A 26181-nucleotide genomic window follows, 5' to 3' on the forward strand; every position below is an offset into this window, starting at 1 on the left:
TCAAATATAACAAGCAGTTTTAAGCACTTGACACTGATTGTTTCAGTCAACCCCATCAGCCACCCCCGAGGTTCAAGTTATAATGATCCCTGTGTACAGATGAGGAGACTGAGAGGCTTAGAGAAGGTGGGCATGCCGATCCTAACCAACCCCCCCCATCAGGGGAGCCACAGCTCTTCACTTTCCCTGCACACCCTCGTCCTAGTTCCTCCCTTTTTCCTCTTGGCCTTGGCCAAGGCCTGAGCCACAGCTCAGACACCAGACCAGCTCCAAAGCACCAACTCGTCAATTCCAAACCCATCTCGTGGAACAACTTCCTTGCAGGAGGCAGTACTAAGTTCACCCCTTTGCCTTATTTCCTCTCTTATCCCACAGATACTCTGCTGAATGTGGCTCACGAAGTGGTCACAATGCCAGCCACTCGGCAGCGCAAGCCATGTGTCCTGAGTTTCTGCCCTCATGCCCCTGTCCCTCAGAGACTGGGCTTCAGAACCAAGGTGCTTGTCACTGGGCTGGGTGAGCCCCACTGCTGACCCAAGAAAGAGATCCTTTTGTGGTTTCTAGACTGGGCAAAGGAACAGTAATTCTTGCAAAAAACCATTTTAAGGTATAAATAAATTAGGCATCAAGTTTTCCAGGGGGTGTGACACAACTGTTCTGTTTTTCCCAGTGCCAATTTTTCCAAGTGCAATTCAGTCGTATCTGGTCTCTGAGGCTGCAGGGTCCTGGACTAGTATCACAAAGGCTGGAGTGTCTTGGCTTCAGGCTGGTGGGGCCAGGGGGTGGGGCAACCCCAGCTCTGTTCTCTGTGACGGATGAGAGCTTTGCAGCCTCTGCATTGGCTTTCCTTAGGCGGACTGGATGCCAGCATCCCTCTACCCAGCAACCAAGATGCTCTGAGGACAAATGAGGTCACTCATGGCAAACGCACACAGAACACTAAAACGCTAGCCCCATGTACGTGACTGACTGTACTCTCCCACCCTCATACGGGGAGGGAGAATCTACTGGGGCAGGATTTGAGGTCAAGAGTGAAACTGAGGCTCTTTTCTGCTTATTTTGCACAAATTATTCTTCTATGCAGAAGGAAGTCTTCCCAAGACTAAAGAGCTACAAAGGTGGCAGTACACCCTTACTTGAAAAACCGCAGCAGAGGTCTGTAAAGCCTTACGGAACCATGCCCCAGCCATCGTCCAGGCCGTTCATCCACCATCTACTGGTACTTCGTGGGGACCCAGCAAGGGTGAGGCTGGTGGGCCCCTGCTCGGTCTCACTGAGACTCTAGTGCTTTCCTGCCAGCCTTGTTGATACCTTCTGACATGGCCCAGCTAGGGCTTGAGGAAGCGATGCTTCCTAAAGCTAAGGACCACAAAATTCTTAACAAGCCTTAAGCCTCAGCTACTGAGGCATTCCTGTGTTTGGGGGCCTGTTTCAACCCACAGAACCTCCTCCCCCAAAGCTCCAGGTGTGTGATCTGAGTGTGACTTCTCGAACGGGGCCTAAGAAGTGGAGGCATAAGATGCATGCGTTCAGGTCCCACGTCTAGGGAGCAGGCACTGTACTGTGCCCTATTCTACGGCGTCTGTTTTAACCGGGTGTTCTGGCAGATCAAGAGCTAAGTCAAGTCAACCCTCATGAATCTCTATTTCACAGGCCCCCAACAGGGTGCCCAGCATGAACTGGGCACCTAGGAAAGACAGTGGATCCCTGTGTGCAGAGGATGAAATCACAAAATGCCCAGGCAGCAGGAGACATCCGAGTGCCACTGAATTCCTCAAGGACAAATGTGACTTTTAAACTTTTTTTTTTTTTTTTTTAAATCCAGGATCAAGACCACAGACAATTTATTATGTAAGACATGGGGTGAAGAATGATCAAGAAAAGTTATGGCTGTGAGTGAATGGAATTAGATGAAAAGGCTCGAGTTTGCTGAAGAGTTTAAATTTGGCTTTTGCTCTTGGAAACGTCAAAAAAATCATAAGAAGCACTTATGCCTTACAGAGCAAATAATCCACAGAGTGTCATTTTCATTTTGCAAACAGGGACACAATAGCAGTCAAATAGAAGCCTAAACACCCAGAGGGTTAACATACAGGTTCGATAAGATATAACAAGGGATTCAGCATGCTGGTGGGTTTTCAAATCAAATCCATATTGAACCCTGTGACCTACGGGAGGTTCTAAGTGGAACCTGGGGAAAGCAGCTTTTCCATACAAAACAACAACAACGACAACAAAGAAAACCCAGGCTCTGCTGGATGTCTATAATACTCATTTGCAGTAAGGCTTTCAAGATACATGAATTTTTATAGCATTTGTATTTTAAGGATTTAGGGCAAATACATTTTTTTTTCTACTTGATAAAAAGAAAATTAGTACTTAAAAGGTTCAAAAATATATCAATTGAGTGATTTTTTTTTTACATAAATAAATTATATTGATTTTTAGGATTTAACAGCTGAAAAAACCCTTTCTGCTTCCACTGGAGGCAAAACTGAACAAAATGTTAGTTAAATAGAGAGAGCAGCATTTCTAAGAAATCTGTTGTCAGCATTAGAGACCACCTATGCTACAAGATGTCATTAAATATTAGGATATGTTCGATTATTGGATTCTTTTTTCTTATATGATCAGTTTATAGAATTTCTGATTTATAACTCTGATTCATAAAACTGGGACGCCACTTTTTGAAAATACAGCTGATTGATTTTTTTTTTCTTTTTTCCCGGCCAAGATTTAACAGACTTCTTTGAGATGCTCATTTTAACATTTACATAATTTATAATTCCAAATGTATAAAAGACATTGACAAAAGCATCATAAATAAATAATGCAAACTGAAATAGTTATGTCAAACTTTTGGACCTTCTGATAAATTATAGCAAAACTGTAACAGAAAAAATAAAAAAATACAGTAAATTGTGACAACAAAACGTGAAACTGGTACTAGTAACACTTCCAACATTTCCTGCACAGCCCCGCGCCCTTGCCCCCGAGTTCTGAACCACGAGCTTATTTCAAGTTTCAGAGTGTGAACCGTGGATGAAGAGTGAGACCCTCAGAGGGGAGGGCCCAAGAGTGGGAGGATGCAGGGAAGCGGGTGAGTGCGGCTCGGCCTGCAGGGTTCTCCCAGCCTGGGGGGCGGAGGAAGAGGGAATAATGTTTATCTGCAACGTAGTCTCCTCCGCTAACTTGATAATCTGGGATCTGGGTCCAACTGTAACATATAAACCGAATAGACAAAAATCCAGAGAGGAGAAAAAAACTTCACAGTCACATTCTAAAAGGGGGCACACACATGGCCTGACTGCCTCAAACAACCCTGACAGGAGGCCCTGGCGAGTGTAGTGTTGAGTGACTATTTTCTTGCACTGCGTCTGGGTGAAGGAAATGCAAAGAAACCCACGAGGCCCCTTGAGTGGCCAGGGCAGCTCTGAGGAGGATGAGGTGGGGGCAGGGTGCTAGTTTCGTGCTTCCCTGTGGGCAGCTCTTCGGGGTCGAGCCCCTCGCTCGCCCATCAATCACCACAACAACTCAAGGCGTGTACTGAGAATCCCCTTTTACCTCAGGAGGGGAGGATGCGTGTGTGTGAAATGCCTTGTCCGTATTTCTTCTGGCTGCAGGTGTCTGAAAACCCACAAAGGGGGAAGTCGTGTTACTACCAGTAAGGTTTGTTTTAGAAAGAAATGAATATATGCAGTTTCAACCATTAGTTATATACTTCTGCCTATCCTACTCACTTAGTAATCATGATAAAACAGGGAAATATTTCAACTGAAAAATATGCACCAGTACTTCCTTTTTCTGTGCTTTTTGGTTCCCCCATTACATTCTTCCCATTCAACACAGCTCTTGGAAAAAAGAGCTGCTCTCTCTTCTTCGGCCCTAGACGAAATCCCTAGACGGCTTTCTTTTGCCATTTTTCCTCCTCAAATAAGTGGGAAACTTGGAAGAGAAGGGGTAGGGCGTGTCCCCACGCCTGTACTAACTACGGCTGCTGGAATGAAGGACTGGATAACAGAGTGAGGACTCTGTGCCTCCTACACTAGGTCAACGACACTTAGCTGATGACGTGGCTATGAACATCTGTTACCACAGTTCTCAGACAGGAAATCAGGCAGGTAATATTACTCATGGAAACACAGGTTCTTATGACAGTGAAGTGAGGGAAGTAACAAACCTTTATGGGATAAGAAACTTACAAGTCACAATAATTTCTTCAATGAAAAAGTTCTAATTGGTGTCGCCATTTGAGTCTTGGGGGCCCCCTTCCCTGGCCTGTGCCACGTGGTCTCTATCTGGGGGCACAGAGGCCCTGGGTTCGGGGCAGCTCTGGTCACTGCCCGGCTCCCTCTCGGCCCCGGGGGCAGGCTCCGGGTTGGGGCTCGCATTGTCCCCCTTTGTTCTCTTCCTCTTCCTCTTCTGGCTCTCCAGACCCACCACCTCAGAGTGTCTGGCCTGCTGCATGGCTGGCAGAGCCATGCCCATGCCAGGGGAGAGAAACATAGATGGGTAAATGAGTCCGGGGGACATTCCTGGGATGAGAAACGGGTTAAAAGCCACAGGACTGCTCGCAGTTATTGCAGGTTCGGACTGGTCGGAAAACGGACTAGGACCAGGCTTGTCGTCAGCTAACGTGTCCGTTTTTACATCGTGGCCGCTGGGCTTGTCTTCTGCAGTCTTTTCGGCCACCGACGTGCCACTCTTTGTTGTGCTTGACAGAGGTGCGGGTGCAGTCGAAGTGCAGGTGGTGGCCATGGGGGCATTGAGGAGCCCCCCGACCCCAAACATCTGGGGCACGGTGGCCATTCCCGGCAGCACCATGGGCAGCATGCTCAACGTGCCCTTGACCTCCTCGCCCGTGGGCATGGCGGCAAAGCCAGCCGGGAACCCCACCAGCCCCGTGAGGGGGATGCCTGGCATGTTTCTCATGTTCTGAAGTCCGACCAGGTCCATCCCGGCGATCAGTCCGTTCATGAACAGAGGCCCCATTCCAGAGGGGGAGTCCGCCACGAGGGCGGGAGCCTTTAGGAGCTCGCTCCGGGGCCGCCTGCCCCTGCGGCGGGGGCCCGCGTCTCGGAGAACAGGCTCAGGCAGGGTGTGATTGAACTTGTTTTCTGGGAGAAACCCCTGAAAAAGAACAAAGAGACACGGGATGTTGCAAGTTATTGGATGGCAGGTGAGCAAACAGCTAGGGACTCTGGAGTGGCCCCTCCTGCCTCCTGGGGCTGCACCCCAAAGGTCTCCTTTCCCGAGGATGACAGCCTAAAGCCCCCAAGTAGCTCACAGCGCACAGGCCGATCTGCCCTCTGTGCTGGAACTGGCTAGAGGCCTTAGCTCTCAGTAGAGACTTTTTATTGAGGGATAACTGATGTACCATTATATTAGCTTCAAGTACAAAATACAAAATGCAAAAAAAAAAAAAAAATCGCTTCACTAGTTCAAATGGTATCCTTGTGCAGGGCCATTTGTCTTCTCAGTTTCATCGATTTTAGCGCAAGTGCTGCTGAGGCCAGCAGCTGAGACTTGTGGCTGCGAGCCCTCAGCCAGATCCCCACGTTCGCCTCCCTCCTGACACAGGAAGGTTTTTAACTGGAGCCACAAAGCAGAGCAGGAAGATGGGGTCTGGAAGCAGAAGACCTGAATCTCTGTCCTGACTCTGGAACCCCCAGCGGTGGGACTTGGGACAGCTCAGTTCACCTGTCGGAGTTTTGGTGCGAAAGGACAACGGTACCTAAGTCCAACTCTTAAATGATCCCACAGATCTTTGCTGAAGGGGCGGGCACAGAGACAGGTTAGCGGGCGACACGGGTTCCAGTTAGCTAGCAGTGTACACATGCGTGTGGTGGGCTCAGAAACGAGGAACCGCTGCTTCCTGGGCCGTGAGAAGAGCAGCAGGGCTGATGCGGCCACTAGAGAAGCATCTGCACAGAGCAGACCCCGCACACTGGGCTCCACGTTCGGGATCTCAGTTGTCACCCCAACCCTACAGGGTCAGTGCTATTATCACAGCTGTTTTACAGGCAGTTCACAGGGTCACGGATACGTGAAAAACGTGCACTTGAATGTTCTCAGTTCCCCAGAAATAATGTTAGTTTTGAGGTCCTATACCTGCCCTTCAATTTCCCAAAGGATAGTAAAGAAAAGCCAGGTCATCGTGGGAAAAAAGCTTTAGGACGCTCAACTCTGGAAAAAGAAGAAAACACTTTTCAAAAAGCCTTGGTTTAGCAAAGCTGAAGGGGAGGAACCTCTGGTACTGTCGTGTTCAGTCTGCCTTCTCTCCGCCAAGCCGAGGGGGGCAGAACATGCCCTGAGGGACAGCTGGTCAGGGACAGAGGCGGCGTGAGAGCCCAGGCCCTGTGGCCCCAGCCCACCCGTCTTACTCCCACTCCCGAGAGGCCACCAGTACTTTGCCAAGCTAGCTTGGCTCAGCAGGGTGCCGGGCAGCTGCTGCTTGGGACTGGGGATGATGACTGGTAACAACTCCCGCCTGGCTCCTGCTTCTGGAGAGACAGTCAGATGTGACGGATCGGGGCCAGGCCAATGGCACCACTTCCTACCAGTCTATCTTGGCCCACTAGTGCAGAGCACCTCATTCTGGGGAGTCCACAGCCTCAGGCCCCGGCTGGGCACATCCTCAGCCTGGGGCCCGGTTACAGTCACCACAACTTGACCACAAGGCTTCCCAAGCCCTCTTCCCTGCAGCACAGCCATAGCCAAGAGCCAGGGACAGGGCCCAGGTGTGTCTTTCTCCTTGCGACCTCCAACTGCTCTGTCCTAACTCCCCCCTTCCCTTTCCAGTGGGAGGGCACGTTCAATTTCAGAAGTCTTTCTGTTGGGGAGAAAAGAAACGCCAGCCTGAGGAACGATGCCTTCATCTTCTTTTCAAACTCTCTACTACAAGGCAGACATTCTTCAGCATACTTTCTCTTGAGCTCATCAGGGCATCTGGAGCTGGAGCGCTCACTCCAGGCAGCCTTTGGTCCCCGTGGTCCTGCTCGTCGACTTCAGGTCGTGCTCCTCAGGCATCAGGACGTTTCCGCCCTTGTCTGGAACCACCGATGCAGACAACACCGGGCCCGTGCAGACCTGGGAACTTCCCAGCAGGCCCAGGCTGGCCGCCTCCTCCCCTTCAGAGGGGAGAGTGGCAGCAGAAAGGCCCCTGGGGTGAAGAGCAGGGGTTCCTCCACGGTGGAGAGCGTGGCAGGCTGGCAGAGGAGGTTTGCCCCACTGCTCGTGTGGGAGGCAGTCACTCTAGCTGGCCCATGGCTGCCCCGCCCCGGCAGGTGCCCCCACCCCGCCAGCTCGGCGACCACACACAGCGGCCAAGCTGGGCTTTGGCAGCTCTCCCTCCTGGTAATTACTCCCTGGGAACAAACCTGCTTCCTCTCCCAGGGGAGGCTGGGGGAGGGCAAGGGGATGGAAGGGAAGGAGAGGAAGACACTCAGCAACACTGGGGGCAGGTCTGCCCTTCCAGGGGACTGCTTGGGCACTCCGACCCAAGGACAGCCTTCTTCACCAATTCATGGCAGCATTGATTCCAAGGCCTGCGATTCCAGCTCTGAAACCTCACTCCTGGGTAGAGGTGGAGAAGGAGGTGGCAACCGAAATCTCCTTACTCCTCCCGGGAAGATGAGCAGGTTCAGCCAACGAATACCCCTGAATGGAAAGAGACCTAACAACTACATGCAGCATGTGGATCCCGGGTTAAACTCCTAAAAACGAACACAACAGAAACTAGCTCTGAAAGACATTTTGGGGACAAGTGAGGAAATACGAACGTGGGCTAGCTACAAGATGTTATTCATATTGACGTGTGCGAGAACGGTACTGGTTATGTGGGAAAACATTCTCAGGAGTCACAGCTGAAGTACTTCTGTAGGGATGACACGACACCTCTGCAACTCACCGCCAAATGGCTAAGAAACAAGCCCCCCAAACACCCCACACCCAAGTACATAAAACAAATCTAATTTCACACATAACATACATGAGGCATGTGTGTGTGCATACACACACTTAATAATGAGCAACCACATGTCCTGGGCCTTCTTAAAGCTGAATCCCTGAGCCTGACTGTGGCCTGTGCGATGCTAAGTCTCTGGGACTTGCCAGCCGAGCTCCAGCGCACACATGCAGAAGGGGCTGAAGGAAGGCAGAAGTTCCTTGTGGGATCCGGATGTGTTTCTAGAAGAAATGCTAGGGTCTCTAAGAGAGACAAGGAGTGCAGCACACCTCAGAGGCTCTGGTCCTGGGGGGGGTGGGGGTGGAGGGACCTTGGGAGACACGGCTGAGGGGACGCGGGAAGGCTGCACAGTCCCGAGGACCAGGAGGACAAGCGGTTCCATGCCTTCCCAAGGCAGGGCTTCTTGTTGTTGTGTTTACTTAACAAAGGAGGGAAAGCCCAGCTCTGGTAAGAAGCTGGCTTGCGAGAACAGCTCACAAATGAGTTTTCTGGCAAAGGATCAGCATCTCTGGGGGGAGGGGGTGATGAACGTTAATTTCTAGAGAGTGTGAGGGAAATTGTTCGAGGTGTTGTAAGAAATGGGAAGCCAAGGGGGAAACCCTGTGGTTTTTCTGACAAGTCACTACACCAAGAGCTCAGAGACTCAACCAAGTAAGAACTGGAGGGCTCTCCTGGACGACCAGCGTGACCCTGTGTGCTATGACAAAGGGACAGCGCGGGCAGGCCATGTGCAGGGGCCAAGACAGAGTGATGGGAACCAATGTGCAACCAGCCTGGACTGTGTAACTGCGTCTGAGGGCGGTGGTGGTGTGTTGCGGAGAATAAAGCAAGAGAGGACAGCTTTTCCATCACGCCAAACTTTCTCAAAAGTAGCCCGGCTCCACCTCCATCCCTGAGTGGCTGCAGCAGTACGAGGGCGGTCATGTTTGCCGAGCTGCTAGAAGAGCAATCCTCCAGGGGCCAAATCAGAAACAAGCTCCTTGAGAACATTAAGTAACAACTTCTTTCTGCCCAAGGAGGAAATGACTAGGGTGGGTGGTCTCTTGGAGCTAAAAAAAGAAACCGCATCCAGGAAATCCCACCAAGGAGGGAGTTCATACCCAGGAAAGCTGGAGCTGGCAGAGGACTGAGGAAGGAGTTCAGGACAGCCAGCGAGCTTCAAGGACAACCCAGGAAGGGCAGATCCCCACGAGGCTCTTTAGAAGCACCCTATTTGGGCAGAAGGCACTTCAAGGAGGTTAAAAGCACATTTGTGTATCATTTGCCCAAGCTCAACACATTTTCTGGTTGAAATGTTATTACCGCCCCCTAGAGGTTGTGAGTTTTCTAGTCCAAATTTGTAGTCATCTGTAAACTATAATTAACTCAGATTCCTTCTACTACAAGTATCTGCAGATGTCTTTGAAGTCTCTTCCAGGCTCATGATTCTATAATAGGAAAAGGGCAGTGCTTGGAGTCAGCTGTTTTTCATTGCCAGCGAGGACAGACTAGGAGGAAATGTCTTAAATGGTAGCCAGAGAAACTTAGGTTGGAAAATGAAAATTTCCAATAGCACAGTTTGTAAAACACTGGAAACAGACTCCTGATAAGAGTTAAAGGTAATTTTCCCTGAACTCTCTAAAATTGCGGGGGGGAAGGGGCAGGGGATTAAGCTTTGAGGATGGTTTAAGTACAACTTAAACCAAAAGTTTCAGAGGTAAAGACTGAACACAAATGTCACAGAAGTCACACTGCTGGTCAGAACACCCATCACCCCTCATCACTACTTGGCAGCCTCCCGTGCTGCCCCTGCCCTCTCAGGAAGAAGGCTGCGCAGCTACCTCCCTCCCCCGCCCCAGCCGGAGCTGCTGCAAGGCTGGGGTCCAGCCGGTTGTCCCTGTTCCTTACCCTCAGGCCTGGCTCCTTGGGGACAGCAGGAACCCTTTCTTCCCCGCTCAGGCAGCTGACGTCTAACTTTCCAGGTTCCTTACAGCGTGGCCTCCTCTGCTTTGGTTTGTCTGAAAAATTCTAGGAGGTAAATGGAAACCAACATTACAAGAACATTCTGCCTCTGATTCTTCTGATGAGGACAGTGCCTTTCAGTCGCTTCTGCTGTTCTCTCATTCACGGCCCTCTGCACAGGACCCATCGGGTTAGGCTGAAGGAAACAGCCACCCGGCCCTCACCTAGGCTCTCTCCTTGAAGCAAGCTGGAGAACAGGCCTCCGGTGGGGGCCTCCCGGCCCTCCAGCCTAGCCTAGAGCGCCTGGCTGACCCACCAGTGTCTCTGGGTACAGCTTAATCCCTAGCCCTCCCCTCTGAATCATTCTCTTCACTGCTACCTCCCTGGTGGGTTTCGTCTGTCTTTGGAGGCTGTGCCTCTGTGAATGCGTTCTCCTTTTCTGGTGGGCTTTCCACCTCCTTATCTTACTAATGAGATGAACCCAGGACAAAGATGGTGGTGGAGTGGACAAGCAAATGAGAAAAGAAAAACGAGAAGACTCCAGTGCTCAGATTCCTCATCTGCAGAGGCGGTAAAAGGAGTTGAGGAAAAATCCCAAAGCAGTAACTAGAACTAACATACCACCATTAACTTGAAGGAATATACAGGAACGTTTTCATGAAGTGGCAGCACTTACGCAACCCAAAGAATTCTCTGTGAGCTTATGGATGTGGTAATTCTGGAGGGAAGAGAGGTCTGAGCTTAGGCAAGTTCTATCGTCTTAAGATGTTGCATGTCTACTTTCTGGCACAGCATTTCTGACGTGGGATGTAATTTCTGTTACTGGAAAACTTAATCAGAATTTAAAACTTTTTTCCCTCCACTTTAAAATGACATTCTTGGCAGACACAGCTTTCTCGGACTTGCTAGGCCCCAGTCTTCCTCAGCATCCTCCTTGTCAAAGCGGCACCGGCCGGCGGGAAGTAAATGGGGGGTCTCTGCAGCCCGACACACACTTACTGCGCCGAAGCCAGGAACTTCCAAGGAGTAGTCGGCCTGCTGCCGCAGCCAGTCCAGCAGGCTCCTGCCGGGCATGGCCTTCTCGGCCTGGCTGCCGGCTGCCGGGGCTGGCTCCGGGGTCGACGTGGCAGGCACTGGCCCTTCAGGGGGGTGTGAGGTGCTCAGGGGAGTCTGCCCTGGGTCTTCGTGGACCTCCTGGGCAAAGGGAAAACAAGCATGTGCAGCTCGTCATGACAGAACAAAAGCTAGTTTCTCAAAGGGCAACGCGGAGGCCCTTTGAATCTGTCCCCAGGCTGTTACCCGCCTGCACCTGAACAGCAATCCCCCACGCAATCTCTTGTCCACGTCGGGGGTCCCCTCCACAGGGCTGCTCCTCTCCCCTCTCGTCTACGTCCTAGACTTTCATGCCATCTCATCGGCTCAGGTTCCACGTTGCTGCTTTTGTCACTGTCACTGACAGTCCCGGCCACATGGGCCACTCCACTCCTGCTCCCCCACGGCCCTCTTCACAGGTATTCACACAACAGAGAACGCCACATGGCATCCGACTCACTTGGTCCTTGCTCCACACTGCAAACGCCTGCCCTACTGGCCCTTGTCCAGGTATTGGGTCTACTGATAAAGTACACTGTTGGTGCAAAATAAACGTCTGCATAACATGTGTTCCAAAATACTTGCAGGCCCAAGGAAAGAAAGTTCACTCCTTCTACTGGAACTCTACAATCATTACAGGAAATATGGCTTTGCCCCTCTGAAACAATGAGACAGGCTTCTTAAAGACCTGAAAGATTGGGGAGTTCCCTGGGTGGTCTAGTGGTTAGGACTCAGAACTTTCACCACTGCAACTTGGGTTTAATCCCTGATCTGGGAACTGAGATCCCACATCGAGCCGCTACACGCCACCACCAAAAAACAAATTAAAAAACAGAGACTTAACAGAATTGGACTGGGAAAGAACCTAACATTTTAGCTTCCTAAATTACAGAGGAAGCTGAAGAGGGAGACATACACCAGATAACACAGCATTGCTCTCCGGCTCTAGAGAATCAAGTCCTTGGTTTGGTGTCCCGATCTGCCATCTACTACGTGCACAATCTTGGGCAAAGTATTTAATGCTTGTGAGCCTCTGTTTCCTCATCTACAAAATGGGAATAGTAACAACACCTTGCAGGGTTGTTGTGAAAAACATACAGGACCATCAGGTCAAACTCTGACCACGGTGCCTGGCACATATGAAGCACTCGATAAATACTGTTCGTTATTATTCCCTTTAAAATAAGAAAACGGTAAATATGATTCCTGTTTTGGAGCTCAAAATTCAGTAAATGGAAAAAACCAAAATACAGAGAAAAGTCAGAAACCCCCGACACATGAAGCAACGTCGGAGGGCCTCTCCGGCCAGGTGTGCAGCTTCTGACCTTTCCTGTTTTATGAAGATCTCTGAGCTGAGAACGTCTTAGTGAATCTCGGTGACCCTCACAGGGAGATGCTGCGACCGCACTTTACAGAGGAGCCAAGTGGGGCTCGGTGATCAAGGGTTAACGTTCAGAACTCCCCGACTCCTGTTCCTGCTCCCAAATCCCAGCTCCTGGAAAGCCCGCCGACCTGGAGCACAGCCGCCACATGTAATGATTGCTGTTGGCTTTGCTCGTTCGCTCCCCAGGCGCTCTTCCGAGACACTGGAGCTGGGCTGCTGCTTTCTGAAAAGAAGAGACTCCTGGCTCGTCTTTCTGGGCTGCGTGTGGGTTAAGAGTCCTCGATGGACTAATACCTATTTATTTCTAGAAAAGTTGAGAGCAACTGTTGACAACAAAAGGTAAGTAGGACAACCGAAATAGGGATAAGAGATTTACAAATGAAAAATCGTTGTGTCTGAGGAAGAGGAGTTTGCTGTTCAGTGTACAGCGGTCGCCAGCTGTACCTAATGGCCTCATATACCCACCAAGATTCCCGCCTGAAGTGTCTGCTCCTTCAGGAAGATGAGGTCCACCCCTCCGTCAACAGGTTTCCGTCGCCCTCTCCGCCTCCTCGTGGCAGCATCGTCTCTCCTGAGGCTTCCGTTGACGATCTGTCCGGTCACTGGATGGATGAGGCCAGCCTGCAGAATCCCAGACAAGTCCATGCCAAGGGCTCCTTGAAGCGAGCCGATAGCCCCCATCTTAGGGGTGCTGGCGCTCACTGGGAAAGGGGGTGTGGCTCCTGGGGACCCCTCCGACGTGCAGGACAGGTCGATGGCTGACTCTCCATGCCAGCCGTTGAGGACAATGGGGGGGTGCCCATGGGGGGCAGAGAACTGCTCCAGGCTCCGAGTCTTTGCCTCCCTCTCCACCTCAAACTCATAAGGACGCCGGTGCTTCTGTTCATCCTTTGCGAAAACCGGAGCCAAGAAGCTCTCCTGCGAACACACAGGAGAGGTTTGAGATCCAACTCTGTGGCTGACTGTCTGCTCTTTCTCCAGGCCCAAGTTCCTTAGGCCTCATAATCAGCTTCTTAGAAGATCTTCTAACTCAAGCCTTCTCAAACTTTAGTGCTAAATTACCTGGGCAGTTTGTTAAAAGACTTTGGTGTAAGGAATCTCAGCCTCAGCGGTACCTCTGAATCAATTGAAAAGTTTAAAAACAATTCCCAGGAATTCCCATTGCTCAGCGGAAATAAATCTGACTAGTATCCATGAGGACGCAGGTTCAATCCCTGGCCCTCGCTCAGTGGGTTAAGGATCCGACATTGCTGTGAGCTGTGGTGTAGGTTGAAGACGAAGCTCGGATCTGGCATTACTATTACTGTGGCTGTGGCTGTGGCTGTGGCTGGCGGCTACAGCTCTGATTTGACCGCTAGCCTGGGAACTTCCATACGCTGCGGGTGTGGCCCTAAAAAAAAAAAAAAAAGAATTCTGAATCTGTAGCTTTCCTTTTTAGGGCCGCACCCATGGCATATGGAAGTGCCTACACCACAGCCACAGCAGTGCCGCATCTGGACTGCATCTGGGACCTATGCTGCAGCTTGTGTTGATGCTGGATCCTTAACCCACTGAGCAAGGCCAGGGATCAAACCTGCATCCTCACGGATACTAGTTGGATTCTTAACCAGCTGAGTCACAGTGGGAACTCCAGAATCTATAGCTTTTCAAGGTCTCCAGTGGAGTCCAACGCACGGCTGAGAGTGAGAGCTGGTGTGATCATGTCCCTCAAACTTGAGTTTTAGGTGTGAGTTTAGAGCACTCTTTCCTGCTTTGATTTCCTTAATTTCCATCTGCTGCCACTACTTTCAGTTGCCCAAGTGCTGAACATCCCAACCCATCCACGCCTCCCTTTCCTCACGCATTCATCCGTTTCACGCCACGCCTGGCAATTCCCTCTCTTCTTTGGATCCACTCGGCCAGTGGGCTAGTCTAGGACCTAATCGCTCTCTCAGATGCCCACCTGCCTCCCAGCCCCTGAGGTTCACCTCCTTCCGGACCCTCCTCCCTCATGAACTTGCACACCACCCCAGCTGAGCTGCTGATGTACTTTCATCAAGCACATCCCCCTCCAAAACCTTTAATAGCCTCTTCTGCCTACTGGATAAAATCTAGATGGCTCCATTAACACCATTGCTTTATTTAAAAAAAAAATCCTACCCACTCAGTAAGCATTTGTTGAATGAATGACTCAATCAAGTACAGTGTCCCCCTTCCTTGTTTCAAGGTCACCAGCATTCTTGCGGCCTTACCTTTTGCATCTGGGCCACCAACGCTGCGCCATTGCTGAAGCTGTGTTCTGTGGCCTCTGGCTCCGAGAGGCTGCTCCGGGAACCAGCACTGCTGGTTAACACAGGGGTGGGCAGCATGGCCGAGGGCTCGTACTGCTGGGTGGAGGGCCACTTTCCCTTTAACACCAGGTGGCAGATATTATCGAGGCGGTTGATGATCACACGATCCTATAAAAAAGAACGAAAGCTCAGGGGAATAAGTACCAAGTTACCCAAATTCACAAAGTCCCTTGAAATCAAGTGGCAAGTTTTCTAACCAGAAGGAGTTGATTAGCAAAGGGCACAGACAAATGTACTCACTTCACAAGTCTTAAAATAAATGCTACAGTCTGGACAATGTCGGTTAAAGCCACAGCACTGTAAATATGAAGACAAGTGAACACTTTTGTCTTATGGTCTCATTAGGTGCATAAACCTTTAACGGCACATAACTAATACCTCTCTGCGCCTGTTACTCAGACCTATCCTAAGTGGTTTAAAGTAAAGAATGCAAAGCTGAGGATGCTTGGGGTGGAGAAGGCCGGTTCTGGGAGGTACCTTTGGCCACTCGGAGAAGGAGTAGAGGGTTTTCTCCTGGAGCAGCTGAGCGATGGTGGGAGCCCGCACCTCCTGGAGGTCCTCCCCGAGGTCTCCCGCGATGCCCGAGGCTGAGCTCTTGCTCTCTTCCTCAGAGTATTTCCCTGGATAATCTGGGAAGAAAAGCGACAAAAATGAATTTGGCACCTGGGAGGTAACTGATCTGAAAGATCAGGATGGCTGATCTGATCTGCAGCCTGCTGCACCCCAGGAGAACTCAGCACTGATTTATTTTAAATTGATTTTTTAAAAAATTATAGTGGAGTCGCAGAGTTACTGCTAATTTCTGCTATAAATTTATAAAGTATAAAATTATAATTTATTTTTAAAGTATAATGACCCAGTCAAACACATGCACACACACATATATATACATTCGTTTCCCCACAATATCTTCCATCATGTTCTATACCAAGAGATTGGACATAGATCCCTGTGCTGTATAGTAGACCCTCATTGCTTATCCATTCTAAATGTAACAGTTTGCATCTACCAACCCCAGATTCCCTAATTACCATGGCTTCTATTTCTAGGAGAACTGTATCAGTTCAGCCATACAGGCAGATTTTTCTCCAGGGCTACTCATTTAGGCATTTATATTCACAAACAACAACAACAAAGTTTAACGACCACAAAGAAGCTTCACGTTTGCTGTAGTGGACGAGGAGTGCAAAAATTATACTCTGGTACATTCGAAGGGACAATCCAGGAACGGGAACACAGCAAGTGGCTGATATTAATGAGGAAGGATGAAAAGTCCTGAAACTGACAACGAGGTAAAATGGACCCCATTTCCGCAAAAAATGTTGCAAAGAAACCTACAACATTTAAATTACTTCACTGATGGGAAGAAACGGAAATGCGACTCATTCTTTCACTCTTCAGTGGTGAAGGCCTGTTATCACTGTGAAATGAAAACTGCAAAGATCCGCTTAACGGTGACGACAGGGAGTGAACTGAGCACAGTGCAACACCCCAGAGAAGTTGTGAACCTCTCCGTGATGAAATGACAAGGAATGTCCACCTCTGAAATAAATAAATGTGCAGATAGCACTTTTGACTGAGCAACATGTCTCCTGGGGGGCTGGCAGGCGCAGGGCCTTTTAGGCCAGAGGATTCAAGGATAACCAGGCACAGATGCTGTAAGGCTCCTACAGCTTCAGGAGGGAAAGACAGGAAAACGCACTAAGAATAAGTGAAGAGTTACAATTACAAACCGGGGGAGGGCTACAAAGGGAAAGAAACCAGGTGCCAGGGTGGGGGATGAGAGGGAACCCACTGATAGGAGCACAGGCTGGTACACAGGGCCTCTTGACAGAAAGACCACCTAGGAAGATGAGGAGGCAGCGGGGGAAGGGTGCTCTGGACACGCAGAGGAAAGGGACAGCCCAGGACAGGGACAAAGAGGAGGCTGGAGGGCAGGATCACCTAGTCACGCCAAGCTCTGTAGGCCATGGCAGAAAATTCAAATTTCATTCTAGATCCTGTGGGGAGCGCCACTGAAAGTTATACATAAGCAGAGAAGCTGAATTTAAGTTTTAAGAGAAAAGCAGAATGTGAGTGAGAAAACCCTGGAAGAGGAGCCAGGAGACCAGGGGGCTGGACATGACAGCCGTGCCAATTGCTGCTGCTTCAGCTGTGGGTTTCTAGTCTCAGAAATAGGGCGAACCCTCTCCGCCCCACCTATTCCGCATCTCCTGTGTGGCAGACCCCTTGTGGGGTCTGCAAAAGCCCCTTGAAAAGCACTGGTACATGGGAGCCCCCCAACCTTGAGTGTGCACGACGCTCACCAGAACTTAGGCAGTTCCCTGCTGCCTTCCCCTGCGTAGCAAGGCCAGCACGGCCACCAAGGGACCCAGGCGCTGGGGCGGCTCTCCCTCAGCCACGCTCTTCTACACCCTGTGCTACCTGACTGTCTGCATTTCCCAGGATAAAGAGAACTGTTTTTTTGTTCACCCTAATACGCCCTTTTGGGCCTGAAGACAGGAAAACACAGTGAAAAAGTGAAAGACCATTTGTTGTTGCTCAGGATCTCCAACCACTGTATTCAGATCCTTGAAAGGTACAGACACACCTCCGGGTCACCGAGATCCTCAACATTTCAGTCCCTTCTACCTTGAACCCTTATCCAAGATTTCATCTCACCTATGCTCCGTCCAATAACATTTATTAAAATAAAGAAAATAAAGCGCTGAAATTAATTTTTAAAAAAGGATCAAATCTATTATTTTTGTTGAGTTGCTTGTAATTTGGTAATTCTTTTCTCTGTTGAGTTACTAAAAGAACTCTCAGCTCAATGTACCGACATTACACTACAGGGCTTTGACGACAATGTGGATAAATGGCACTATCTTTGCTTAAATTAATAAAGGACACATTGATTTGTATTTTTGTAGCATTCCTAAAAAATTAACTGCACCTATATTAACTTACAAGTTCCTGACACTCCCAGGCTGTTCTCTTTTACCCAGTTTGAAGCACCTTACCTAGTGGAAGAACTAACTGCTTCCCCTTGATGCCGCACCTGGCATCCATCAAGTGATAGCACACAGCCCAGGCCCAGACCACACAGCTGACGCAGCAAAGGGGCTACCACGTCTATAATCACCTTCGATTTTCTGGAATGATCAGTCAAGCCGTTCTTCTCATTTTCAGAGCAAGACCTGAGACCTTTGGTTCTAAATGCATGGTGAGTGTCAGAAGGCCCATTTCAGCATGTATAAAACTCTCCCTCTCTCTTTTTTTTTAAGGGCCACATCCGTGGCAAATGGAAATTCCCAGGCTAGGGGCCAAATCGGAGCTGCAGCTGCCGGCCTCTGAAACAGCCACAGCAATGCAGGATCCGAGCTGCATCTGCAACCTACACCACAGATCACAGCAATGCTAGATCCTTTAACCCACTGAGTGAGCCCAGGGATCAAACCTGCATCGTCGTGGATACTATTTGGGTTTTTAACCCACTGAAACACAGTGGGAACTCCCCAGAAGCTGTAAAACTCTTAACATCCTCCATTCACTTGCCCTGTCTTGTGAGAACTGGCTTATCCAAAATATAAGATCCTACCCACTGTACCTTGACTCTGGCAGTTTCCGTCTCTATCATAATCATCTTTACTCTCAAAATCCATATCTTCCAACTTGAGCTCATTCCCTTCGGGATACGCAGGAAACCCTTGCTTTCCTTCTGCACTTTCCTTCCAGGGTTCTTTTAGAAGTTCATGCTTCACCTGAAACAGCTCTGAGGGGACGGCAGGGGGCTCACCCTCCGTTGTGACACTGCTGGCTTTGCTTCTGTACGGGTCTGGGTTATAACCCGGGGGTTTCTCTACTTCAAACTCGTCGCTCTCCAGGCCATGCATCCACCTCTCCGTGTGTTTGCAGTGACACTGACAGGCTGCAGGGAGAAAAGTGCCCTGCGGCCCAGGGTGCTGGCTCCTGGCCTCCAGGCTTGCTTTCTTGGCTTCGTCTGCAAGGAAGCCGCGGCTCTTCTCTCCTGCCCTGTGAGCAGCGGGCTCGGTGAGAGGTGACACCTCCGGCCTCTCCCGCATGCTGGTGACCAGGTCTAGGTTTTCCTCCTCGTTTTCCTCCTCTTCCTCCTCCTCATCACTGTGGTTCTGACTCAAAATCAATTTACTTTCTAAACTTTTGTTTTCTAATAAATCAATTAACTGCTGATCTGATGACAGGTTTCTTTTGGAGTCACAGACACTCAGATTGCACATGTCTACAAACCCGCTCTCACTTCCTTGATCCAAGGAAGGGGAGGCTAAGCATTTGGGCTCCAGCTGCCCAATGCTTTCAGGTCTCTGCCCTGCCTCGCTGCAGCAGAGTTCCCCTTCCTTTGAGAGAGACATCAACAAATGTTTTCCATTTTTAATGTTCATCTGAGCAACTCCTGCTTCTAAAGTATCCATAAAAGAGGGGCCTGAGGCTATATCTGCCTCATGGCCACCGGGCTGGCAGTTCCCATCTTTGCTTGCCGAGATGGCCAAAGCTTCTTGTCTGGACTCCGCACTGGTACCTGGGCTCTCCTGAAAAGGGCCTGGCCCCTGGCCCAGAGCCTTCCTGCCATACATCATGCTCTCCAAGGACTCAGGCAGCAGACTTTCCTCATGGGTGATGGAAATGACATCCTGAACTTTAGAAATAAAGTTTTCACAAGTCATGTCAGATAAGCTGTTCCTGGGCAGACCAAGATGATCATCCCTACCTTCGAGTTTCACTAGATTCTCAGGTTCATTTTCAAGGGACTCAGAAGTCCTGCTCATTTGAGTATACGTAAGAGATTCATATAGTTTGGAGTTGGTCTGGTAAAGGCAACAGAGACTTTCTGGCGCCTGGGCGTCGGTTCTTTTGTGCTGGGCATAGTTTCTGTAGGCGTCCAGGAAGGACAGCTGGGGGTCAGTCATGATGTAATAGTCCGTGCGGCTCAGCCCGTGCTTGGCAGTGCCGATCAGCAGGTCCCGATCGTGCTTCCCGCACTCCCACCAGACGGGGAGGTAGAGGCTGGGCCTGCAGAGCTGCAGGCGCTCGTGCAGCTGAGGGCACTTCAGCACCTGCTCCCGAATCTTCCGTAACAGTTCAATGCGGTACAGGGTTCTCGCGGCCCGTTCTTCAGTGATGGGTTCAACGTAGATGCTGGGATCGGGAGGGCCTGGAGAAGTAAGCATAGAGCCTGTCACTAAGGAGGCCCTCCTGCGCTTCCTGCCCACCTGAGCCCCTGCACCTGTCATCCCACAGCTTAACCCCCTGGGTCCTCAGCAAGGCGGCCTTAAATGTGTAGCCTTGCTAAAATGAAAAGCTTTTGGACGGTGTTTATGAAACAAAGACAGACTCAGTGAGGGTGAAGGAAGGGCGTGAGAACCCGGTTCTGGAAATATTAGTCCCCCGTCAGTAAGCATGTTCTACCAGGTACTTTATGTATGCTATTCAGTTCTCACAAAAACTCTGTGCTATACCATCAGCACTGCTGTTCGAGGATGAGGAAGGAGGCTCAGATAAGCTAACTTACTCAAGGTGGCAGAACCAGGATTCTAGCCCAGGTCTTGTCAGCCTGACTCCAAGGTCCAGATCTTTCCCTATGCAGCTGCCTGCTTTTAATGAAAACAGCCTAAATGGGCCACACAGGGGTAGGTGTACGTGCTGCTGCCAGCCCAGAACCCACCCCGAGTGGGCTCAATGACTGTTTCAGGTGTCCTAGTCATATGGTCCAGAGCGAGTTCATCTATTAGAACGAGGCAGAAGAGGGACTAGGAGGAAGCTGCTGCAAATTCCAACCAAGAAGAAACTGCTCAGAAGGGCTCTCTATAGGAGCATGGGATGTTTAAAAACATGACAGCCACTTATTTGCCACAGGTCAAGTCCACACATAAGAAAACAGTTGAGATTTTATCTAAGGAAGGTGCAAAGCTCACAGGAGAATACATTTCTGAGACTTAAAAAGCACACATTGGAAAAGGTAAGTAATAGTAGTTTGTTGATATTTGTGACATTTTAATCTAAATTTCAATTTTTGGAGATACATCATTTTTAGGAGAGAGATTTTTATGAGGGTGGATTCAATTAGAAGTTCATAGATATATAAAAACCCACTTGCCTTTTTTTTTTTTTTTTTTTTTGTCTGTGCCTGCAGCATGCAGAAGTTCCAGGGCCAGGAACTGAACCCACGCCCTAGCAGTGACAATGCCGGATCCTTAAACCCACTAGGCCACTAGGGCCTGCCAAAACCCACTGCCTTTACTTGAATTCTTCACGTAGGCTCCACAGCTATAGTGACACCTAAAGTAACTCTGTACCTTGAACTTAAGCAGGTTCTCTCCTTGTCCCACCTGGGATAAAGTGACAGAGAGGTTCCTCACCACCATCCTTCCACGCTGGCAGACGGCAGACGGTGCGGCACATGGCCACAAAGCTGTGGAAATAGTGCTCCAGGCTCTCGTCCGACTTCTTGTCCAAACGGGAGATGATGCGAAACTGAGTCCAGTCGAAGGTTTTCTTCTCTTGATCATAAACGACACCGAAGGAGGATACTGCTCTGCAGAAGTCCGCTTGCTCTCTCCTGGTCCACCTTGTGTTCAACCAGAAAGGGAGAGTGAGCTGCTTCCTTTTTTGTGGCTGTTACAAAAAGCCAACAACTACTTACTGAGTGCCTACCTGGAGATCCCATGAAGTCAAGAGAGGAGAGAGCCGGTCTGTCTTGGGGTTTATTTAAGTTCGGCAGAGTGGCTTCTAACAAAACAGCCCATCATCCTACTGCCACTTCCAACTTTTTTTTTCTGGAATTTACCTCTCCATTTCTAAATGATGTGTTTGTACTTGATTTGTACATCAATTTTAGAAATTATCTACTTCATTTCCTCTTGTGGGAGATAAAGATTTTAATTTAAAAATACTACATAAGCTTAAATATTCTGCCTTATTTTCCCCCCTGTAGGACAACACAGAACCAGAGAATCCTATAGGGACTTTTCAGACCATTAAATTCACATCCTTCATTTTACAGACGGAGAAACTGGTCCAAAGAGGGGAATCGACCGCCACCTCACACTGGCTTTCTTCCTAGTCTTGTGGGAACATTCCCACAATGCATCTTTTTTAGGACAGAAAGGCCTCTAGATTTTATTTTTTTTTTATTTTATATTTTTATTTTATTTTTTTGTCTTTTTGCCATTTCTTGGGCCGCTCCCACAGCACATGGGGGTTATCAGGCTAGGGGTCAAATTGGAGCTGTAGCCGCCAGCCTACGCCAGAGCCACAGCAAAGTGGGATCTGAGCCGAATCTGCTACCTGCACCATGGCAACGCCAGATCCTTAACCCACTGAGCAAGGCCAGGGATCGAACCCGCAACCTCATAGTTCCTAGTTGGATTCGTTAACCACTGAGCCATGATGGGAACTCCAGGCCTCTAGATTTTATATCCTGTAGGACTGAGATAATAACTTAAGGGACCTGGATTATTATATACCACCAGTCTTTACCAGGGGCTCATGGGCACGGTACTCTACCCCAAGAGGGTGTTGGCTAAGAGTGGGGTGAGGGGGTCAGTGGGAGAGTGAGAAGCAGGAAAGAAGGGGCTCTGGTTCTTCTCTTTGGGGCTAGGTGGGAGAAATCTCCCTCAACTGCCAAATTTCATAAAGCCAGGCGTGTACAAAAGTAATTGAGTTCACTATGTGGTGTCCTTTTAATTCGCCGGATTGTACATCAAAAGGATGGAGAGCCATAAAGGCTCAAAGAACTGTAGCTTTGCTCATGGAGCCATGCCTAGCCTATGCTGGCCTCGGCAGCTGTTTTTAGTTTAACCCTCAGATGGGTACGTAACTCCTTCCTTCTGGGGTGGCATTTCATGGTACTTATTTCTCTCCAAGGCTTGATGAGGACCGATGGCTACAATAAGACCGTGTCAATGCACACACTGCACTTTGCTACTAAAAGAACAGGACCTGATACATGCCAGTGTGGTGTTTATACCACATCCCCAGTGACTGGGGTCCCACTTAGGGCAGAGGGTCAAGTTGGAAAATCTCTCAAGTATGGAAACTGTGAACAGAGGGTGTCCTGGAGCTCTCCAGACCCCCGGTCAGAGTGACGCTACCCCTGCAGTTGGAGGCTGGAATTAATAGGTTCTGGAGATAACCTGAATTCATATGAGAACATCAGATACACCTGCACTCCAGCTGTCAGCATTCCCTTTGTCACCTTTACCCAGTGGGCAGCTCAGCACGCCCTTTTGGCCACTGGCTTTTACCTCTTCTGAGCTTCCTTGTTGATGAGATCCATCTCTGAGGTTCTCCGGAACATCTCTTCCTGGACCCAGTATCCTTGGTTTCCTGGGCCCAGGATTTCAGGTCGGCAGAGCTCCTTGCGGTTACAGCGCTGGTAGACAGTGACTAGGCGTCGGAGACGGGCTGTGAGGGCAGATGGAACTGGCCAGGGCGATTTGTCTGGGTCGGAGCCATCCTGGGCTTCAAACATCAGTGAAGATATTAGTATTTACAAACAGAACTAAAACAAAGGTGACTGATTTTGCAGTGGTGGTTGTTCCACTATGTGTAAATAAAACTAAAGTTGATTCGGTAACTTAATGGAAGTAGCTGCTGCTTAATAATCAGCCTGGGAACCAGGCAGAGCTTACAAGGGCTGCAATTCTGCTTGAGAAGCAGCTTTAGGTATGGCTGGCTCTGTTCACCCTCAAATTCAAACGTGCCCGTCTGCGGGGGCAGAACCAATTCCAGGACCTTGCTCTAAGGCATCGGAATAAGCGGACCCTCTGTGGCCCTCTCCATTTAGACTACAGGTTTCTGTGTAGCTGGGCCTTCAAATGCCAAAGCCCCCATTCAGTCTGAGTTCAGAAAAACAAACAAAAAAGCAAGCCAAATACCCCCAATTTTCCTTTAAAAAGAAAAGCATCAGTGAAACCATGACTTCTTTTTCTCTCAGCCTCCACTCTGACCTCATTTCTCTTTGAACTTCAATGTTGGGTGGAGGAAGTGAGCCAGGGCCATGTTATAGCTCCATAGGTGACCGCGGCAGAGTTTGATGACGATTAACTTAAGAGACTTTTAAAAAGAGTCTCCTTAAAAACAGATTTTTTTTTTTTTTAATTACACATGAACTCCAGGATAACTATACAAATGGGGACCTTACTTTTCTTTGCCTTCAGAAGGACACAGTCTCACCTGCCCGGCTGTCATCCTTCTTTTCACCAAAAAGGCCATCAACTCCATCACTGGAACTCTCCTAGGGATAAATGAAGCCAATCCATCAGCAAAACTGCAACTCAGAAGAAACCAGCGCAGACAGCCAGCCCCTCTACAGGAAGAGGAGAGATGCACAAGAGACATCTCCTGCCCAGGAACATCTCAAAGATCGAGACGGTCCCTGATAGATGAAGCTTACTTACCCCCAGTCTTAAGAGAGCCAGAAAGCAGTACATTTAAAATAAGCATTCCCCCCGCCCCCAATTGCTTGAAGTGATTCTGCCTATAGAGCATTAGCTTGAAGAATGATGAACTGGCATGCTCTCCCCGGCAACTACATTTCACATGCACTATTTCAGTTGTTAATTTAAATATTTGCTTTACCCGCCATCTAATACTGTCATTTCACAAAGCATGTGCCCGCATTTTTGGATTTTTGCTGTGAGAAAAATGTCATGCTCAAGTTCATTATGCTGCGTTTACTTCATAGTAATGGATGCTGTTTTCCTAAAACATGACTGCTCCAGACGTGAGACCTGATGGTGCAAAACTCCAGAATTTAAAATTAAAATCACAAACGGAGGCTCCAGAATCTGGAGTAATATTACAGGCACAGAGCTTATCCAAGTTGGAGTATTTGTCAAGCTGGCTCTAATGGATTAAGGAACCCTCTCTTGGCCTCAGGAATGGAACTTTAAAAGCTCCTTATTCATAAAGCATGTGGAAGAGATAGTGCTAGTCTTCAACTGGATTTCATTTTCAACATAAAAACTTTGTACTTTTACCAAAGTACAGTTGACTTACAACATTACATTCAGTTCAGGTGTACAAGGCAGTGATTCAGTATCTTTATACATTACAAAATGATCACCACCACCACCACCACCGCGGGGGCAGTTACCATCTGTCACCACAGTTATTCCAGTATTACTGACTAAATTCCCTACGCAGTACATCACATCCCCACGACGTACTCATTTTATAACTGGAAGTTTGTACCTTTTAATTCCCCTCCATGTACTTCACCCACCCTTCCACCTGACACTGTTTCTCTGACTAGCATCTTTTGAGCTGAATGACAGGTGAGAATAACCCCAGGATACGTGACTTTGGCCACAGCAGGCACAGGGTCAGATCAGAGGAAGGGGAAACAACCTGCAGCCTATAGCTTGTTTCTGTGTGGCCCTCAAGCGAAGAATGGTTTTTACATTTTTACAGGGAAGAAGAGGAGGAGGAAGAGTGAAGGGAGAAGGAAGCGAAGGAGAAACTGTGTTAGAGACTCTATTTGCCCTCAGGCCTGAGATATTTACTGTCTGGTCCTGCACAGAGAACTGAACACACAGCACAGGAGAGCAGTCACCCAGTACAGGTGGGATGGACACACACCTAAGACTGGCAATAGTTAAAATTCAAACCACTCTCTTGGGCCCCCAGTACCGTGGAAGGACCTGAAAGAGAAAACCCTGAAAAGGCAAAGAGGAGCAGGGGAGCATTTTCACAATGTGTTTTTTCCTTATTAGACTAGGGATAATAGTGGACATTACCAAGAACTGCATTACTGTGCAAAGCCCTTTACATGGCTTATCTTCTTTAGTTATTTGAACTGCTTTACCAGGTAAAAAGAATTACTATCCCCACTTTACAGACACAGAGAACATGCCCTGGGAAGTTCTGTAACTTGCCAAGGTCATACAGCTATCAAGGGGCAGAGCTGGGTTTCAAACACAGTAGTCTGATGAGAGCCTGCACTCTTAACCACTAAGCTATCCAAAAGACAGTCCTGGGTGAAAATCTGTCTTAGAGAGTAAAACATATTTAGAATTGGAAAACACTAGTTTAATCTCTCTTCTTTGGCCACAACTGTTTCCTACCATAAGATGTCAGTGAAGAGTGGAAACCATTCCAATCTTAAAGTGGCACTTGAATATGCCATCATTTCATTTCCTACTACTTAGGTACCTTAAAAATAAGCAAAGACCAACCAACCACACCCTATCTTTTCCTGCCATAGAGAAGATAATTATTTTCTTTTTTTTGGTCTTTTTGCTATTTCTTGGGCCACTCCCGCGGCATATGGAAGTTCCCAGGCTAGGGGTCGAGTCGGAGCTATAGCCACCGGCCTACGCCAGAGCCACAGCAATGAGGGATCCGAGCCGCGTCTGCGACCTACACCACAGCTCACGCCACGCCGGACCCTTAAGCCACTGAGCAAGGTCAGGGACCGAACCCGCAACCTCATGGTTCCTAGTCGGATT

The 26181-nt window shown here is 49.0% G+C and overlaps 1 protein-coding gene across 25 annotated transcripts in view; it reads right to left on the minus strand.

Annotated features, from left to right (window-relative positions):
- Positions 1-2250: 2250 nt before the first annotated feature.
- Positions 2251-26181, minus strand: part of CHD6 (chromodomain helicase DNA binding protein 6) — a 216833-nt gene continuing 192902 nt past the window's right edge. For 18 of the 25 annotated variants that reach the window (XM_085003935.1, XM_021077871.2, XM_085003937.1 and 15 more), the window contains 10 exons: positions 23906-23966; positions 22975-23191; positions 21088-21296; positions 18303-19883; positions 15191-15342; positions 14615-14821; positions 12849-13301; positions 10907-11101; positions 9854-9973; positions 2251-5130 (listed from right to left, as the gene is read on the minus strand). In XM_085003935.1, coding sequence (XP_084860061.1) covers positions 4234-5130; positions 9854-9973; positions 10907-11101; positions 12849-13301; positions 14615-14821; positions 15191-15342; positions 18303-19883; positions 21088-21296; positions 22975-23191; positions 23906-23966 — 4092 coding nt within the window. In that variant the 3' untranslated portion in view covers positions 2251-4233. The remainder of the gene's footprint in view (positions 5131-9853; positions 9974-10906; positions 11102-12848; positions 13302-14614; positions 14822-15190; positions 15343-18302; positions 19884-21087; positions 21297-22974; positions 23192-23905; positions 23967-26181) is intronic. The other 7 variants (XR_014832360.1, XR_014832358.1, XR_014832357.1 and 4 more) reach the window with 3 other exon arrangements.

Source organism: Sus scrofa, chromosome 17 (genome assembly GCF_054392235.1).
Source record: "Sus scrofa isolate SSC_HxYL_T2T_F1_AM1 chromosome 17, Sscrofa_HxYL_maternal_Yorkshire_Landrace_v2.0, whole genome shotgun sequence".
Classification (NCBI taxonomy): domain Eukaryota; kingdom Metazoa; phylum Chordata; class Mammalia; order Artiodactyla; family Suidae; genus Sus; species Sus scrofa.